This window comes from Cervus elaphus, chromosome 12 (genome assembly GCF_910594005.1).
Source record: "Cervus elaphus chromosome 12, mCerEla1.1, whole genome shotgun sequence".
NCBI lineage: Eukaryota > Metazoa > Chordata > Mammalia > Artiodactyla > Cervidae > Cervus > Cervus elaphus.
Genome location: NC_057826.1, coordinates 53,921,326 through 53,940,102, shown reverse-complemented (window position 1 = coordinate 53,940,102; position 18,777 = coordinate 53,921,326). Strand labels below are relative to the sequence as shown.

At 41.9% G+C, this 18,777-nt stretch overlaps 1 protein-coding gene across 1 annotated transcript in view; it reads right to left on the bottom strand.

The window, feature by feature from the left end:
• Positions 1-4,429, bottom strand: part of RAB8B (RAB8B, member RAS oncogene family) — a 68,951-nt gene extending 64,522 nt beyond the window's left edge. Inside the window, exon 1 of the mRNA XM_043918881.1 lies at positions 4,224-4,429. Coding sequence (XP_043774816.1) covers positions 4,224-4,347 — 124 coding nt within the window. The 5' untranslated portion in view covers positions 4,348-4,429. The remainder of the gene's footprint in view (positions 1-4,223) is intronic.
• Between the last annotated feature and the right edge of the window lie 14,348 nt (positions 4,430-18,777).

Here is an 18,777-nt window from a genome sequence, read left to right as displayed (position 1 = left end):
TGGACTGCACAAAAACAGGCAGGAGGCTACATTTGGCCTGTGGGCCATAGTCTATCAACCCCTAAACAGAGAAAGTGTATCCAAGAAAAAAATGCCAGGGAATAAATTGTCTAAAAGCACTCTGATGGGACTAGACTGCAATTACCAGTACACTATTAATACAATGTCATTAGTTACTTTGCACATGGAAGGAATTTTAATGGCAGGATGCACTTTGATTCCCTAACCTGAAACAACAGACACAGAAAGAAAGGGCAAAGGACAGTTAAAACATGCTGAGTTAGCCCACATAGACTTCTACAGGACTCTGATTGTTGTATTAGCACTTACTGTTTCCCTGAAGAGATACAACTGATCCAAACGGGAACACTTTAACTTTCCTCACATATAAGCAAATGTGCAAAACTGAATTCCTCCCTGGAAAAGATGGTAATTTGAATTTACAGCGGTGATCACGCTGATCAGAAACAGCAGCAGCTCAACTATGAGAAGCAATCCAGACTTGGGTTTGAGGTTTCACTAGAGATGCTTCTACAAGCATCTGATCAGCTGCGTGATCTTGACAGCATCAACCTAAGCTTGGTTTTCTTATTTATAAAACTGGGGCACGGACATCATGTAGATAATTTCTAAGGCTCTTTATGCTGTTCAACTATGACTATACTAAATAATAAAACCACTCAGGAAATACCCTAACAGGAAGAGGGGGGCTGGGCAGGGGAGAGACGGTAAAGGGAAGAAGCTGAGACTGTCCTGTTAGAAGACAGGGCTGTGTTTTCTCGGTTTTCCCAGCACCAGGTTCCGCACAGGCCATTCCAAGATGTCCCTCTGCCTTCGTATCAATATTAAAATGTACCCACATCCCATAGGCAATATAATTCAGACAGACTGCATTACTGGTTCTTAGTTGTCTTCATGGCACATTTTACATACATTTAATTAATCGTTGATAATGATTATGCAATCCATGGGGTCACAAAGAGTCCAACATGACTTAGAGACTGAACAACAACAAAATGATTATGTAAGGGGCTTGAGGAGCCAATCAAAATTTCTTTTTCAGTTCTTAAACATCTGAATTGAATGCAGGTTGGTTGTTGGTTCTAGGCACTGAACCTACAACTTCAAATGGATAAAACACCTCTACTCTATAGTTAAATATTATCTGACTGATACGTGAAGATTCCCAGCAAGTCAGTTGAAAGAAGCATACCCTCCACCACCCCCAAGAGCAGAAAGGAAATGAGGGGGGCCAGGATATCAGAGAAGATACTAGAACCTTAGATACATGAAAGAAGAAAGTATCTGTGAGACAACTGTATCTATAATCAAAATGACTGTCTCCTTCCTTTCATGAAGGCAGAATCCCTATCAAAATAGGGTTGAGAGGTGGCAGATGTCCTTTTCTAAAACTACCTAAATTTTAATAAAGCAAATTAAGACAGTAAATGTAACTCCATGGGAAGAAACAGCTATTTATACATATCTCCCGAAACACACAACACACACACACACAAACCCCAGGTATTAAGAAACAGATCTTTCCTGTGACGTAGACCTTATCAAGTTTTGTCAGCAATCATGTGGCAAATCTTTTCCAAACCCAGTCAGAGAAGCCCTGGAAACTTCCATGCTGAGGTGCCTCAAGAAATAATTGTGACTGGGAGGAGGTGGACCACCAACGCTCCCTTCAGCAACTTCAGACCACCTGGAAACCGGGGTGAAGACTGGGGGCATGGATATTTCTGCTAGAGATGCAGACCCTTCAAGCCTATGTTTGTTGTCAATGTGTGTGGAACATTTCACTAGATGTTAACATTCACCTTATTTTCCTAACTTAACTTCAACTCCAAAGCATTAGGTTGCAGGTAACGTATTTTTTGTGCTGTTTGAAGGCACTGGGCTACCACTTCCTGTCAGAGCTCTTGGGGCTAAAAAAGAGGCATGGGATTTCCCCTTCTCCATGTCAACTGAAGACACAGCTCAGAGCCTCTTTTTACCACATCTACTTCATAGAAAATGCAAAGGCCAACATCATACATAAGATTCACCCCTTTAACGCCTCCCTCCAGGTCTAAACTTTTTCAGGATGCTCACTTTCCTGCAACCCTCCACAAAACCAAATTTCAATCATTAAAAAAAAAAAAATTCACGCAAGAAAGATTGTACTCCTTCAGAATAAAAAGTAATTTTTCAAAGCCACTATTGTAAAAGGAAGCAGACACCCTCACAGAAAAAGTGGGACAAAAATTAAGACCAAAAAAAGAGGAAACTAATAAAACTGTTACAAACAAGCAAAAGTCATTTAAGGAGCTTAACAGAAACAGCCTCAATGAGATGTAGTCACTTTCCATGCAGGAGGATGCTTCGGAGAGGTTCACTCACAGAATGGATCAAAGACGACCTGCTTGACTCGTTAGAGACTGTCCTTTACCTTCCGGGCTTCAGTGTGCACTCAACAATGAAAAACGGTGATTTGGGGTTTTGACATGAGAACCAGCATCAAAAATTAACACCTTTTGGTGGCTACAACAGCTCCCATCAAATCTCTTAAGAATACACTTGAGACATGACATTTAAAATCTGCTTCCTCAGAAAAGAAAAAGTCCCACTCACGAATGACTGCCAAGAACTTGCAACTCAAACTTCCCTAAGCCCAGACATCATAACACCCAGGAGGTTTCAGGCCACTCAATCCATAAGAAAGACGCCAGAACAAACAAACCATAGCTTTTCCCAGTGCTTATACCCCAATACTCTTCTTTTATAAGTGATAAATTATCCTTAAAACATAACTCATTACCATAGCACTAGCCCCCCTAATAATCCCAGCAATTCATGATGAAATACGCTGTTAGAACCATTTGAAATATGCTTAAGTGAGCTGCTATGAGAAGCCATAACATCACCCAGACAACCAAGAGCTAAGATTCTTAAGGTGCTTAATTAACTGCAGCTATGATGTTAAGGTCACTTGTACAGGCAGCTTAAAACTAGCTCTGATTTGCTCTTCTTCAGTTTAGATTAAGTCTGAGATCTTGTTACCTGAACACAGTCTTCCAAAAGTAGGAAGGACAGCTCCCAGCCAAGAGCAGAAAAATCAGAATCAACTGAAAGTAATTGGGGGGTACATTGCATGTTCTGATTTGTTTAGCAAGTAATAATTAAAACGAAAAGGAAAATACATAGAAAGCAGGCAGAATGTAAGATCAATTTCCCAGCTGAGAATTACTAAACCTTCAAGGCTAAGAATTTTAAAAATTGAGAAGTGCTGCTTTGCAGGAGAGAGTAAACCATATTTTCCTGATCATACCATTCCAAAAGTCACCAACCCTCCCAACGCCCATTAACACTCCCAGAACAATTTAATGCTCCATAGACAGTATCTCATTATTAGTCACTTTTTGCTCTTTCTCCTGCACTTGATCCAGAGGGAGTAAAGAAAGAGAAATGGTAACCAGTACTCCCAGTAACTGGAGAAAGTTCTACTTTCCATTTCCTCTCCCTTTCCCATCTTCTCTCTTCTCTGCCCCACCTCTTTACCGTATATTTTGCTTTTCCTTTCTATTTCACACCCAGCTCTCCTTTACTTTTTCCAAGTATCCTCATTTCGTTCTCGGGTCCCCTTAACTCATCTACCTTTTCCTACAATTTCCTCATGGCATCTCTGACCAGACTTCTTGCAGCCAGGGTCCCTCTCATCCCTCAGCTCTCAATCACTCTTTCCTCCGAATTCCTTTCGGATTCTTGGGTTCTCCTCTACCTTGTCCCTTGCGTCCTCTGTCCCTTTACTCCACGGACCTCCCATTCCCACTCCCCCAACCCTTCGTTTCCCCCTTCCATTTCCTTCCTCTTTTAATCCATTTCACACCCACTATCCCCTTCTCTTTCTCTGTGAGCTTTCCTGTGTCCCCCGACTCTGTCCCTCTAAGCCCCCTCCCTGTCACACCCCCAGCCCTCTCATTTCCCCAATACCCCTAGTCCTTGTTCTTCTGGTTCCTCCTCCTCCTCTGCCCCCAAGTTCCTCCTTTCAACCCTCTCAGCCCCACGTCCTCACCGCCTCTCTCTCTCACGCCTTCACCCTTTCCCACTGTCCTCGCCGCCCAGCTGTCCCCGGGGTCCCCTCCCTGGGGCTCCGAAGTCCTCCCACCGCTCTCTCCCGGCCCCCTCGCACCCGCCCCCCATTTCTCACTCCCAGTCCCCGGCCGCAGCCCCTCCCTCACCGATGGTGGAGATGAAGGTGGTGTTGAAGGCGTCTTCGGAAAAGCGGAATAGCAGGCAGGTCTTGCCCACCCCAGAGTCGCCGATCAGCAGCAGCTTGAACAGATAATCATACGTCTTCGCCATCTTCTCGCTCCGGCCCTCTGACCGGGGAGCCAGAAGAGCGGCGGAGAGAGGCGGGGAGGGGGCCGCGGGCGAGGGGGCGTGCCCGCCGAGCCGCTGCTCGCCCCGCCCCTTACCCCGCCCCCTTCACCGGAGAAGGCCTGCGCGCCCCGCCCCGCGTGGCCAATCCACGGGGGTTTCGTAATCACAGCCGGCGCCCCAGTGTTTTATGGGACTCGTAGTTCTTGTGAGGCGCTTCGGGCGTGCCTTGGGCAGGCTGTCCCCGCGGCCCCAGAGGATAAAAGAGGATCCTCTCTAAGCTGGCTGACCCGGCATTAGGCGTTTCCTCTACAGCTAGGCAGGGAGGCCGGGCTTCCAACTTTGCGTGTTGCGCCACCGGAACTTAACTTCGTCGTTTCTTTGTGTGCGGACGCCTTTCAAATGCAGGACCTTGAAGGCTGAGTCTGCGGTTCCCGCATCTCTTCCACCGCGCCCCGGAGCTGAGATGCTTTCTTTCCTTCATGCTCCTGTGGCGCTGCCTGTGGATTATCTGCAGAGTGCCTTATCTGGCTTCTCCAGTTCCTGTCCAGCACTATGTCTAAGCCCCCTCCCCTCCCTCAACCCCTCAGTTACCGAGCTTAAAAAGAATGATTGCCTTTCTCACTTGAATCCGCTCCTATTCTCTTCTCCAAATCTCCAGAGCAGAGCTAAATATAGTGGGTATTTTAAAGGATCTACTGTGGAGACCGCTCCCCTCTTCCTGCAGGAGGATGGACAAAAAGAATCTGGGAATTGAAATCTGTGAGGCTTGTGCTTCAGGCATGTGCCTGATAAAACTGCAAGCATTCATTCGAGGCAGGAACTGACGGTGGGAATCTGGAGGGTAAGATTTGGATTTTGTCTTGGCTCAGCTGCTTAACAGCACATAGGCTTTCTGCACCTCAGTTTTCTCATCTGTAAAATGGGTATAAAAAAGTGTTTCATACGATTGTAGGAAAATTAAGTGAGATACTGAATGTGAACCTACTTTGAAATCCTTAAGGCAATGTAGCAATGTTAGTGTTGATGGTTACCTTCTTCAGCCCTCTGTAGGCTGTCATTTTAATGGATAACAAATAGGGGAGAAGGAACATTCTGTTATACCCAATCTGTCATTTATTGTCTTGGACTATTATTTAACTGTTTTAAGGCCTCTTTCAGAAGCTAGGGGCAGAGACCCAGCCAGTGAAGGGGATTTAAGGACTCAGGTAAATCACAAGGGCAAGTGAATAGCTAAGGAGGTCTGGGACCAAAAGCTTTATCCACTAGGTGTGTCTCTGTCTCTCATCTCTTCTATCTTCCAATTTCTAATATGTCAAATATGAACAAAAGCTCTTTAGAGGCCTCAGTAATTTTTAAGAGGATAAAAGGATCCTGAGGCCAAAATATTTGAGAACCACTGTCTATGGTTCTTTACTCTAAAGAAACACCTTTCTGGGAGGTTAAAGGTTATTAAGGGAACCAGTGAACTCAGCCATTAGTAGGCTAAGGAGAAAACTTGGGACAGTTGGTTGAAGAAGACAGCAGATTTTTCTAAAACACATCTTGAGTGCCATGTGACTTCATATTCAATGCCAATGATATCACATTCTTAATCTTGTGAATTAAGAAAGAGGAGCAAATTCAATTGGCCCTAGTAACTACTTTCACCTTCTGTGTGGAAAAAACAAAAACAATGAAATGTATCATTGATACACTTATTGGTCATACAATAGCCAGAGGGTTGTTGCTAATCTAATGTTTAATTTCTAGAGTCCACTTGATGGGAACAGATCTAAGAAGGTCAAAGTCACAGTTTATATCCCCTAATGAGGACAGATTCTGCCCTCAGGCACAGGCTGCGCCTCCTTGCCCCAGTCAGAGCACTTGGGCAAGTCCTGTGAACTGGGCCTCAGCCAGGGCTGAACAGGACTTCCCAGGTGGCGCTAGTGGTAAAGAACCCACCGGCTAATGCAGGATACATAAGAGACACAGGTTTGACCGATGGGTTGGGAAGATGCCCTGGGGGAGGCCATGGCAACCCACTCCAGTCTCCTTGCCTGGAGAATCCCATGGACAGAGGAGCCTGGCGGGCTACAGTCCATGGGGTCACAGAGAGTCGGACACGACTAAGCACAGCACAGCGCTGAGCAAATGTGGACAGTTTAGTTCTATACCTTCTTCATTCTGGAAAAGAAGGGGAAAATCTTTAAGACCACTGGAATCCTCTTTTACAAAATGTGAACTGATTAAAATAACTTTTAGTTCCACTACCTGCACGCAACTGTTGGCATTCTCTCTGTGTATGAATAAGAACACACTGATCTGGCAAAGAACTTAAATTCATAAGAGAGGCTAGGGTTAGGAATTTTAAAGTCCCTAAGTTTCCTTAGGGGAATTTTGTTAATTTTTTTTGTCTTGTTTTCACTTCCTCGGTTTTTCTCTATTAGCAAGTGTGTATAACGTTGGGACTTTCTAGCTGGTAAGTCTATGCACCACTGTTGAACCATGCAAGCATTTTGATATATGACACTACTTCAAGAAGTATCCTTTTCCTTTTGTGAATTATGAATTTTCATATTTTGTATAATAACATGTTACTTAGAGATCAGATTTGGATGGTAGCAACTACTATTGAATCAAGGCACTTTGCTCAAAAGACTGGACAAGAAGTGTATTTGTAGAGCTGAAGGTTCCACAGGTAACAGGTTGCTGGCTGCCACTTTCTTTTCTTTCTCCAAGTGGCACGTTGCTATGTTCTAAGAAAACCACATCAATACATTTTTTTTGCCAGTTGCCCAGTAATGTAAAATGCCACGTCACTGCAGAACACTAGGCAGACCAGCACTTTCAAATTGATTCTGTAAATGTTTCTTGAAGCTTTTGATAAGGTTGATATGTACATGGCAGCTTGACTTACAGTAATCTAGCTGTCCAAGGAGTTTACCCTCTGTGGTTTTGGTCAGGCCAGCACTCTTTTTCTTCTTCCTTTTGGGAAGCTGCTCCTCCCCCACTGGTGGCTGTGAATCATGGTACTTTACTCCTTCAGCCACAGAGACGGGCATATGGCCAGGCTGGGTCAAACTGAGTTCTTCCTCGTGAATTTTCTAACGAGGTGGGGTGATGCTGCTGAAAGAAGGTCTCTCTGATGGGAGGCCTGTGTGAGCTTCAGGCTAGTTGATCAGAGCTAAGTCCATCTTCCCCTGTTCTCTTGGTGCTGCGCTCCTCTGTTTACTTTGTCCTCGGTCTGGCTTTCCTTACAGGAGCAAGTGGGACTGCCATGTTGCACAATTCCAAGAGCCATTATTCACTTCTTACACTAGTTTATTCATCTGGGAGGTCTTTAACCCTCAAGAATCCACGAAGAGGGGCTTCCCTGATGTCCAGTGGTTAGGAATATGCCTGCCAATGCAGGGGACACGGGTTCAGTCCCTGGTCGGGAACATTCCACATGCCACAGGGCAGCTAAGCCCGGTGCCACAAGTGTGGAGCCCAAGTGTAGCAACTACTGAAGCCCGCACTCCACAAGAGAAGCAACTAGAGAAAGCCCACGCAGCAACGAAGACCCAGCTAGTCAATAATAATTAATAAATATGTTTTAAAAGAATCTACAAACACATTCTTGAGGATCTGTGTGTACTCTAGGCAAATTTTCAAATTAATTCAAGCATTCTTTAACTAGTTTAAAATTGTTCCATGACACCTAAATGCAAGAAATGTCACCTTTCTTAACTGCTTAAGTGAAATTAAACTTGGCTGTGATCCCTACTTCTCAAGGACTGGCAAAACTGCTACCAAATATTACTGGGACTCTTCCTCCTCTTAATTGTATCCTACAAGAATCCAAGTGCTTATATGGTCCTGAAAAATTCGGGACAAAGAGACCTCTGGTCCTCTGCTGCACTCAGGCTGCTGATGCTTCTGTCCAGCCCCCCATGGATTCTGGTCCTCTGCCAGCTGAGCACAGCTGTCCCGGTGGGCTACAAAGATGTCCTTCATGGTGATTATTTTCACTGACTGATGACTCAGCCATCGAATAAGTTCTCTCTCTGTTATCTAACAGTTTGTGAACTTCTTTGTCTTCTCCCTTGAAAGTTGAGCCTTTTGAGGAAAGGGACATTGCTTATTTTTCACTGTGTCCCCAGCATGCCTAGAATGATGCCTTACACATAGTAGGTACTCAGTTAAGTTGTTGAATGAATGAATGAACATCTGACTATCATGCCAGCCGTCTAGGGTTTTTTAGGCGGGGGCCATGCCATATGGCATATGGGATCTTAGTTCCCTGACCAGACATAGAAACTGCACCCCCTGAAGCGGAAGCGTGGAGTCTTAATTACTGGACCACCGGGGAAGTAAGTCCCCAGTCTAGGTACTTTTTAAAAACATTTGGGACACCTTCACTTATACTAAGACCTAGGTATTTTTAGCTTCACCAATACCTTTCTGGTTGTCCTCTACCTTGTATTTGTATGTTATTCACTCTGTAGGAGTAATATTTATTGTTGTATTTTAAAATAGGTGTGATTATATATTATTTCTCTAGGTTGTCAAGATCATATTGAATGATAACTCCTCAAAAATATCAATTTCTCTTATCTACTGTGTGTCATCTCAAAACATTCTGTTTGTTTAGTGATAATCCAGTGAGATAATTCTATAATTATCTTCATCAGAGAGGGACACACTGTACTCTTTCCACCCACTGATGTTTCCTGAGCAATCACTGGTTGAAAAATGTCCACTTAAAGAAATAGTCATTAAGCTCACACTATGAAACCAGCTCAGCAAGGCCTACCTGGAGAATTCAAAGGTATCTATCATGTGGTCCCTGCCCTTAGTTTACTTCCCACGTAATTGAAGGGAGCTGCCACAAGTGAAAAGTTCAGTGATGAATGGGAGGCAGATATCTGGTTGATACACACTTCATTTATTCTGATGGATCATATGTCCATTCTAATTGGTTGGCTTTAATTCTGATTGTTTAGACATTCAATCTGATTGGTCAAGTGTTCATGCCAAACATTGTTAAATATTTTACATATCACCACTGAATGTAAAAGTTAAATAAAAATGACACGATAATGCTGAAAAATGACTACACGAAATTTACTCCACTATAAGGTGGATTGGAAGAAATCTGTTATAGTACAGCTTATATTATTTCTTTTCTAATAGTAAAGTTTTCATTAGCCTAGGCATTGCTATATAGTATTTTGTGTCAAGTAAGGTACACATACAGTAAGTACTCTGTGTTTGGGGTTGAGTTTCTTGTTCAAATGAGTGATTCAATAATGCTTTTTGGAACCAACTCTAAAATGGACTTTGATCTAATGGTGAAGTCAAGATGTGCTGAAACTCAGAATCAGCATAACAGATACTGAGATATATATGACAGTAAATAATAGAATACTGAATGACTTAAATAATAAAAATATTTACTTGGACTTCCCCAGCAGTCCAGTGGTTAAGACTCCACACTTCCACTGCTGGGGGCGCAGGTTTAATCCCTGGTAGGGGAAATTTGGTGTGCTGTGTGGTGCAGCCAAAAATAATCCCTAAAAATCAAAACAAAACCAAAAAATTTACTTAATCACATTCTAAAATAATCAGATCTAGAACGAGTGACAGGTGAGAAATCCAATAGATCAGATGACATGCCTGGAACGTGGTTTCTCTCTCTTGGTTTCTTAGCAGTGCTTCCTCAAAGTAACACTTATTTCAACAGACCAACCCCATGTTGTTGCAGAATGTTTTCCTGAAACTCCTGGGATTCCTTGATTCAAAGAGAGCAGAAGGTAAAGAATTGTCTTTCTTAGGAGTTCAAATACCCTGGAATTCAGTTCCATGGGCCCTGACTACTCTTTTGTGAACTGATCCTAGGGTCCAAGAGAATGGCGAATACCAGCTGGCTTAAGTAATTCAAGCTGAGTATTGGGTCAAACTTACCCTAGATCACAAGGTTCTGTTAGAAATAGGGAAGACAGGAGGCAACAAGGCTATAGAAGCAACCAATGAAAACTAATACTTGTTTCAGTGTCCAATGCATATAGGTATTTATATCATGTTTGGTTTTATTGGAGTTTCTGGAGAGGTCAGGGGGCTGAATCCAGGAAAATTCTGACTTGTCATTCTCTTAAACAGATGGATTGATGTTGAACTGGGAAAAAGAGGCAAGAAAGAAACAGTGTTTCTGTGAGGAAGGGATGGGTGCCTAAAGTCAGAATTAACATAGGCCTTTAGACGCCTGCTACCTTTTCTATCCCACTTCAGCAACCAGCTAAGGCTATGCACTTTGGGAGCCTTGAACTTTCTAAATTCTCTGTCAGACCCTGACAAGCCTGTCCTGAGAGTTTGTAATGGAGGGAGAACTGGACAAAGCATCAGGTGACCTAGTTTTGCCACTAACGAGTTCTATGACCTTAAACAAGGACAACGACCCTTCTGTGCCTCAAGTTACTCTTTGTAAAATGAAAAAGTCTGGACTAGAGAATCCCTGTCTATAAAATCCTTTGACTCATGAACCCAAGCTCCTAACAGATGTCCTAAGATCTGCCCTAGGGGTTCTGGTTTACAGACTTTGGTCTCCAAGGCCAACCAAACACCATAGTGAATTTGAGATTTATCGACAGGCCTAGCAGGTCCCTTGGAGGCCAGGCAGAGTGTGGTGGGAAAGGAGCCCAAGATACCTAGCTCCTTATTCTAAAGAGCACTTAGTCCACCCCATGACTCAGTTATCAGTACTTCTCTCTCTTCAAGGAGCGCAGAGTCTCAGTCCTTTCTGCAATGGCAACAAGTTACTGGGTTGCCAACAATTTATTGGGTTGTCAACCTGCAGGATGAAGAGAATGAAATTCTGTTTTGTATTTTGAGCCATATTCAATAAGATGCCTGCCTAAAATTCCTACTTAATATTGATAATCATTTCCTGAATAACCTTACACAGACTTCTCCCTGCCACCCTAATTTAACAGCAGCAAGGGCTTATAAATGGAATTAGTTAGGGAGCTATGAATACTCCCAAACCTATGATAAAACACCCTGTCTCTCTTGAAATTCATTGCTCTTGCTGTTCAGGAAGAATTAATATGGAATCAAGCAGATCTCTTTGATGGCTCAGTTTTAAGATTTACAATTATAAATTATGGTGACAATCTAATAGAATGCTGAGAAAGAAGGCTAGGTAGGTGATTCTTTCGGGCCAGGATGAATATTCAGATTAAGAAGAACTGCTAATGAAATCCCAATCACATAGTAATTTCCCCCCTATTACTTTCTGGAACTCAAGTAGCTATATGGCCTAATTAGGCCTGTTTGGGGGATTATCACAACATTTTATTTCTGCAATGAATGGCATCGTTTAATATTCATTGAGGGTTTTACAGAACAGAGAGGTTTCCATATGTCTCTAGAGCAAAACATTTGTGTTTGCCATCTGCTACTCAAGAGTAGTTCTGTAGAAAAAAGAATGCAAATCACTTGGTTCTTTAATTACTTTGGGGTTAGGCTATACTATAACTGGGACTGTGGGACAGCCAAGTCATTGCTTCAAGAATACTGTTGTTTACTCAGCCACCAACTCAAAGGACTCTTTTCAAGCAAATGGCATGAAAAGAAATTGAAGCCTAAAATTATCTTTGTCCTTTTAAGTAGTCAAAGACCATTGTGAAATGACGTGTGAGGCTTTTTTAAGTTGGCATTAAGGAGACACTATCCAGAGCACTGGACGCTGAGGTCAGTATAGCAAACATCAGTTCTCTTTTCTTATTCCTGACACCAAAGGAATATATGACTCAATACTTAAAAAAAAAATTCAAGGATCTTGAACTCAATATCAAAAAAAGGTAATTTACTCTTGGTCACCCAGGAGCTAATTATCTTGACGTTGGACTCAGTGCCACTTGCTTCTCCCTCTCCTGTTCTCATTAGCTTCTTGAATTGTGATAATTGTCTGCTCAGTAGCATCTCCACTGGCCTATGGATGCACACCGTTAGTTTTGCTTAATCAAGAGTAACTTCAAAGAACAGAGTTTAACCAAACTGGAAACCCTGAGCTTCCAGGTCACTTGTAGATTTCAATGACTGATCCTTTTTCTAATGCTTCTCACAGTAAAGTTTCATTCACTGCGGTTTTTAGCATCTAGAATGTGAAAAACTGGCAAATGAAAGGGACCTCGTTTGGCCACTGACTTGCTATGAGATCCTAAACTCATAGGACCTCTGATTTCTAAGACTACTTTCTGCTTTAAATTGCTATAAAATCAGTGAGTTTAAGAGATCGTTTATTCTAATGTTTCCAAAGTTTGTACCTCAGAATACTGAGTGAATCAGCAGATGTTAGTAGGTGAAACTAGAAGAGAGAGTTTCATGGTCAAACTCGTTTGAGAAATGCTATCAAGTGTTTGGAAGGTACAGCTTGTCAGAACCCTTCCTCGGCTGACGCGCCCTGTGACTACTCTGCACCGCTGGGTGTGGTGGGCAGCTTGCCCCGTTGTGCTGCTCCAGGCCACTTTTTGAAGAAGTGTCTTATGGAACCCATGGCTTCCCTGGTGGCTCAGCAGGAAAGAATCTGCCTGCAATGCAGCAGATGTGGGTTTGATTCCTGGGTCAGAAAGATCCCCTGGAAAAGGAAATGGCTACCCACGCCAGTATTCTTGCCTGGGAAATCCCACGGACAGAGGAGCCTGGCGGGCTACAGTCCATAGGGTTGCAAAGAGTTGGACACGACTGAGCAACTAAAGAACAACTTATGAGACCTGTATGTTTTGCAGAATATAATTTGGGAAACTCTGATGTAATCAAAACCCTTAGTCTTAGTGATGAAAATCAGCATGTTTACAGGAAGCTGTCAAGAAAGGAGGCGGCATCCATTACCAGAGTGCCCGACACATTGGAGTGAGAACACTGCCCTGCCTTCTGGGTTTCTCCTGACTCCAGGGCAGGGCTCTCTCATGCCTCCTCTGTCACCATCACACCCACAGAAAGGTCAGCCAAGGGTGGGGGCACTGCAATGGCTGTTCCCTCCCTGCCTTCGGCTGCTGCTCTACCCTCAAGTCATGGGGGGCCTGGCAGATACTGTAGTAACTGAAATAAAAATCATCTTAGGTGCAGGAGCAAATTCACCCAGGATTCTGAAAGCGCAGAAAACTACTTCCTTAAAGGAACACTCTGGATGCCGTTTTGCAAGGGGGGAAAAAAAGGCAAATATCAAGTAATTAAGCTAACATTCTCACATTCTTTCTTTTCTGTTATTCTATATTTTGAGTGAGTTATAGGATGTGTTAGACTGTCAGATCACTCCCAGGCTAATTTATTACAGTGATATCTAAAGTTCTGTAAAATGATCTGCACAATAAAATGGTTTTAAAGATGAATTATTTACATTTCTCTAGGGCATGAATTATATTCACATTGTATCCCTAATGACTAACACAGGGCTTGGCATATACTAGGCTCATAGTGATAAATCTGTCTGTGTTAATTAGTAAATTATAATCTGATGATTAGGCTTTAATAAATAATGGTAATAATATATTAATGGTACTAATGATGTCCTACTTTTCAAACATTTCCTTGTCCTGGTTAAGGCTGATGAACAGAAGCTAGCTAACACTCCTTATTTGTAACCTACTATTTTCATAAACAGTTGCACTGTGATGTGATGCTTCTTTTAGGCAGTAATAAATGTGATCTCTTCTGTATTTGACTTAGAGACACATGCACACAGACTTAGAACTGGAATGAGTCAGTAGACATCAAGTTCTGTCTTCTAGTCATTACTGAATTCTGCTTTCGGTTACTTGGCCCATATTAAACATCTCCAGAGAAAATACACATAATAACAAGCCTGAAGAAATGTGTGATCCCAGAGGGTCTTCTGAGTCATCAAGGGATTAAGTCATGTTGGTAAATTATAGTCTGTGTTCTATACAGTTGACCCTTGAACAACATGGGCTTGAACTGCATGGGTCCACTTACATGTGGATTTTTTTCAATAAGTATCCAAAAATATATATGTAGAACATCCTGTGCAGGACTTGAAGGGAACAGCCTATCCTTACATAAGCATGAGGTGAATGATATTTAATAACGTTAGTTTTTAGTTTTATTTAATTTTAATTTTTTACTTTTTAGTTGCAGCATGCAAACTCTTAGTTGAGGTGTGCAGGATCTTTAGTAGCGGCAGGTGGGATCTAGTTCCCTGACCAAGGGTCAAACCCAGGTTCCCTGCATTGGTAGTGTGGAGTCCTAGCCACTGGACCACCAGAAGTCCCTTCTTACTATTTTATAATTTTGCTTTCAAAGAATCACAGGACTGTATAGTATGCCTCTCTTTCCCTCCCTCTTTCTCTGTCTGTCTCTCTTTGTGTTACTGGAGAAATTGCACATCAGCCTATCACCACAGGTAAGTGTTTTTTGTTTTGTTTGTTTGTTTTGTTTTAATATTGGGACTTCTCTGGTAGATAGGTGGCTGAGACTACACAGTCCCAATGCATGGGGCCTGGATTTGATCCCAGGTCACAAAATTAGATCCCACATGCTGCAGTTAAGGGTCTGCATGCTGCAACTGAAAAAGATCCCACATGCAAAGGGGAAGGACATCAGAAGAAGGAGTGCCCCATCTCAGGAGAAGGAAGGCCCAAGCTTAACCCTCTTCATTTCAGCTCCTGGTAACCAAAAAAGAAAGTGATGGAGCCTGAGGCTCCTCAGCTGGTTCCACAAAACAACCTCCTGATCTCCCCTGAGAAGTCCAGGGTCACTTTAGAAGTAGCAGGAGAGCAAACTGAACTTTTGTTAGATATTGGAGCCAGATTCTCAAAGGTGACAACCTCAGTAGAGAATGCAACATCAAAGGGGAAAAGATACCAGGAAATATTGTCCTAAAAACGGCCAACCTAGGGCTCTCCTGACATCCTAAAACTGGGCTATACATATGCAGTTAGTAAAAAACCAACTTTCAATTAAAAAAAAAAAAGAAATATAAAAAAAAAAATTATATAAGTATTGAATTAAATCTTGCAAAACAACAACAACAAAAAAACCAACTTTCTATAAGGAACTTGTTTCTTTGAGATGTAAATGTTCTACCCAGGCTCTCAGGAACTTTTATCTGGACCATTTTTAATTCCTGGGACTGAAAGAGAGAAAAGAACTTTTCAAACTTAAGAAGAAAACTACGACATCTTTGTGTCTATATGAATGTATATATATGTTCTTTATAGATATGCTATGTCTACCTCCAGACAGTATTATCAAAAGTAGTTTGTGGATGAGCTTCTATGTGATTGGCTGAAAGGAAATTAAGCACTTAGAAAAACTCTCACAGATGTTAAGGAAACTGGCCAGAATGAATTTCAGGTTCACATGATCTAGGAAATAGTTTCTATAATATCAATATCTGGTATTGAAGCCAATTTAAGTTTGGCTTAATTTAAGAACTAAATTAAGTTAAATGAACCTTACTTTCATTTGAAACGAAAATAAGTTAAATGAGAATTCATTGACTACCTAGGTCATTTCAAATAGGATAAATACCGGAACAGTAATTGCTGGCAGGTCTAAGTTTACCTACCTCTGCCTTCTTATCAGAGAGAAACTGAAGATGCTTGGGTTTATTAAACACATATTCTGTACCACATTGGTGAAAGAAGTTTCATTATAAGAAAATGTGTTTCTAGAGATTATGGATTGGTCAGAAGTTTTCCAAGTGGGAAATACTTGCTTCTTGGTTCTAACTGGAGATTAAGGTTTCTAAGGGTTAATATTATATGTAATTAAGGATTTCCCTGGTGACTCAGATGGTAAAGCATCTGTCTACAATGCGGGAGACCCGGGTTTGATCCCTGGCTCGGGAAGATCCTCTGGAGAAGGAAATGGCAACCCACTCCAGTACTCATGCCTGGAAAATCCCATGGATGGAGGAGCCTGGTAGGCTAGAGTCCATGGGGTCACGAAGAGTCGGACATGACTGAGCAACTTCACTTCACTTCATATGTAATTAAAGCTAAGATAATAAAGAGAACAGTTCAGTATGCCAGGATAGTAGGATGTGTGTTTTCAGTAAAAAAAGTGTGAGGAATGGAAATGCATTTTGTTAAAAGAAAAAAAAAAAGGGGAGGGGATTTCCCTGGCGGTCCAGTGGCTAAGATTCTGTGGTCCCAATACAGATTTCTCAAGAGGCAGGTCAGATGGTCTGGTATTCCCATCTCTTTCAGAATTTTCCACAGTTTATTGTGATCCACATAGTCAAAGGCTTTGGCATAGTCAATAAAGCAGAAATAGAGGTTTTTCTGGAACTCTCTTGCTTTTTTGATGATCCAGCGGATGTTGGCAATTTGATCTCTGGTTCCTCTGCCTTTTCTAAAACCAGCTTGAACATCTGGAAGTTCACGTATTGCTGAAGCCTGGCTTGGAGAATTTTGAGCATTACTTTACTAGTGTGTGAGATGAGTGCAATTGTGCGGTAGTTTGAGCATTCTTTGGCATTGCCTTTCTTTGGGATTGGAATGAAAACTGACCTTTCCCAGTTCCATGGCCACTGCTGAGTTTTCCAAATTTGCTGACATATTGAGTGCAGCACTTTCACAGCATCATCTTTTAGGATTTGAAATAGCTCAACTGGAATTCCATCACCTCCACTAGCTTTGTTTGTAGTGATGCTTCCTATGGCCTTTAAGTGGTCTGTATTTGCTTTTGAAGTCTTTTGCCATTTTAGTTAAGTGAATAAGTACTGCTTCACAGTGACCTGTGGTCCTATTTGATCAAGTGTCTTGAAACCTTTTTGATATTTTTATAAAATCACCAAATATCAAATTCTTTTTGTCCATGCTACAGGGCTTTCAGGATCTTAGTTCCCCAACCAGGGATCAAACCTGTGTCCCCTGAGGTGGAAATGCAGAGCCTTAGCCACTGGACTTCCAGGGAAAGTCCCCCAAATATTAAATTCTAACTGAAGTTCTTTTGACCTCCGGCTAACTGTGATGTTTCAGAGGACTCCTGAAGGATCTTAGAGAGAGATATTAAATTAAATATGATAATCTGATATGTCAAATTACATGGGAAGCACTGTCAAATAAGTGATAAACCATCTGAGGTTATATTATAGGAATGTGTTCAGTTGCTCAGTCATTTCTGACTCTTTGTGATCCTATGGACTGTAGCCCACTAGGCTTCTCTGTCCGTGGGATTCTCCAGGGAAGGATACTGGAGAGGATTGCCATTTCCTCCTCAGGGGATCTTTTCAACCCAGGGATTGAGCTTGAGTCTCCTGTGTCTCCTGCATTGGCAGGTGGATTCTTTACCATATCATAGGAATAAATATTATGAATATATGATTAACATAGACATTCTAGAAATTATACATTTCTGAACTTTGGCTATGTTCTGGTATAATCATGCTATAATTTTAGTTGCTATCTTAAAATGTTGTATGTGAAAACAGTAACAAAGTTTCTTTGTCAATTACATTGTAATCAGGTGTGAATCATGTCTTTTTAAGTCCTTTGCCATTTATAGACAGTTATTGTTATACTTTGATATTTTGCAAAAATGCTTCACCTTCAAGAAGATTCTTAGGAAGAAATTTTTGAAAAGTATAGGTCTCTGATAAATTTCAGATCATACCATTGAACTAGGTAAGAAATTAAAGAATCCTAATGAAAACCTATCTAGGTTTAGGTTGATAGGTTTTCATTAGGATTATTGAATTTCTTACCTAGTTCTAGATAGCATATTAAAAAGCAGAGACATTACTTTGCCAACAAAGGTCCATCTAGTCAAGGCTATAGTTTTTCCAGTAGTCATGTATGGATGTGAGAGTTGGACTATAAAGAAAGCTGAGTGCCGAAGAATTGATGCTTTTGAACTGTGCTGTTGGAGAAGACTCTTAAGAGTCCCTTGGACTGCAAGGAGATCCAACCAGTCCATCCTAAAGGAGATCAGTCCTGGGTGTTCATTGGAAGGACTGATGTTGAAGCTGAAACTCTAATACTTTGGCCACCTGATGCGAAGAACTGACTCATTTGAAAAGACCCTGATACTAGGAAAGACTGAAGGCGGGAGGAGAAGGGGACAATAGAGGATGAGATGGTTGGATGGCATCACCGACTCAATGGTCACGAGTTTGGGTTAACGACAGGAGTTGGTGGTGGACAGGGAGGCCTGGCATTCTGCAGTTCATGGGATCGCGGAGTTGGACACGACTGAGCGACTGAACTGAACTAAACTGAATGAAAACCTGATGGCTTCATAAACATAAACCCATTGTTAACAAAATGGGTCAGTTACTGAGTGAACTGAAGAATATGGTTATAATTTTTAGGGTTTTTGTTTAAAATGTTACTGGCTTTAATCTGTGTTTTCCAGACATAATGATATGCTCCCTCTCAAGCTAATTATGACTAACAGCAATTTGGTAAATTACACCTTTGGAAGTAA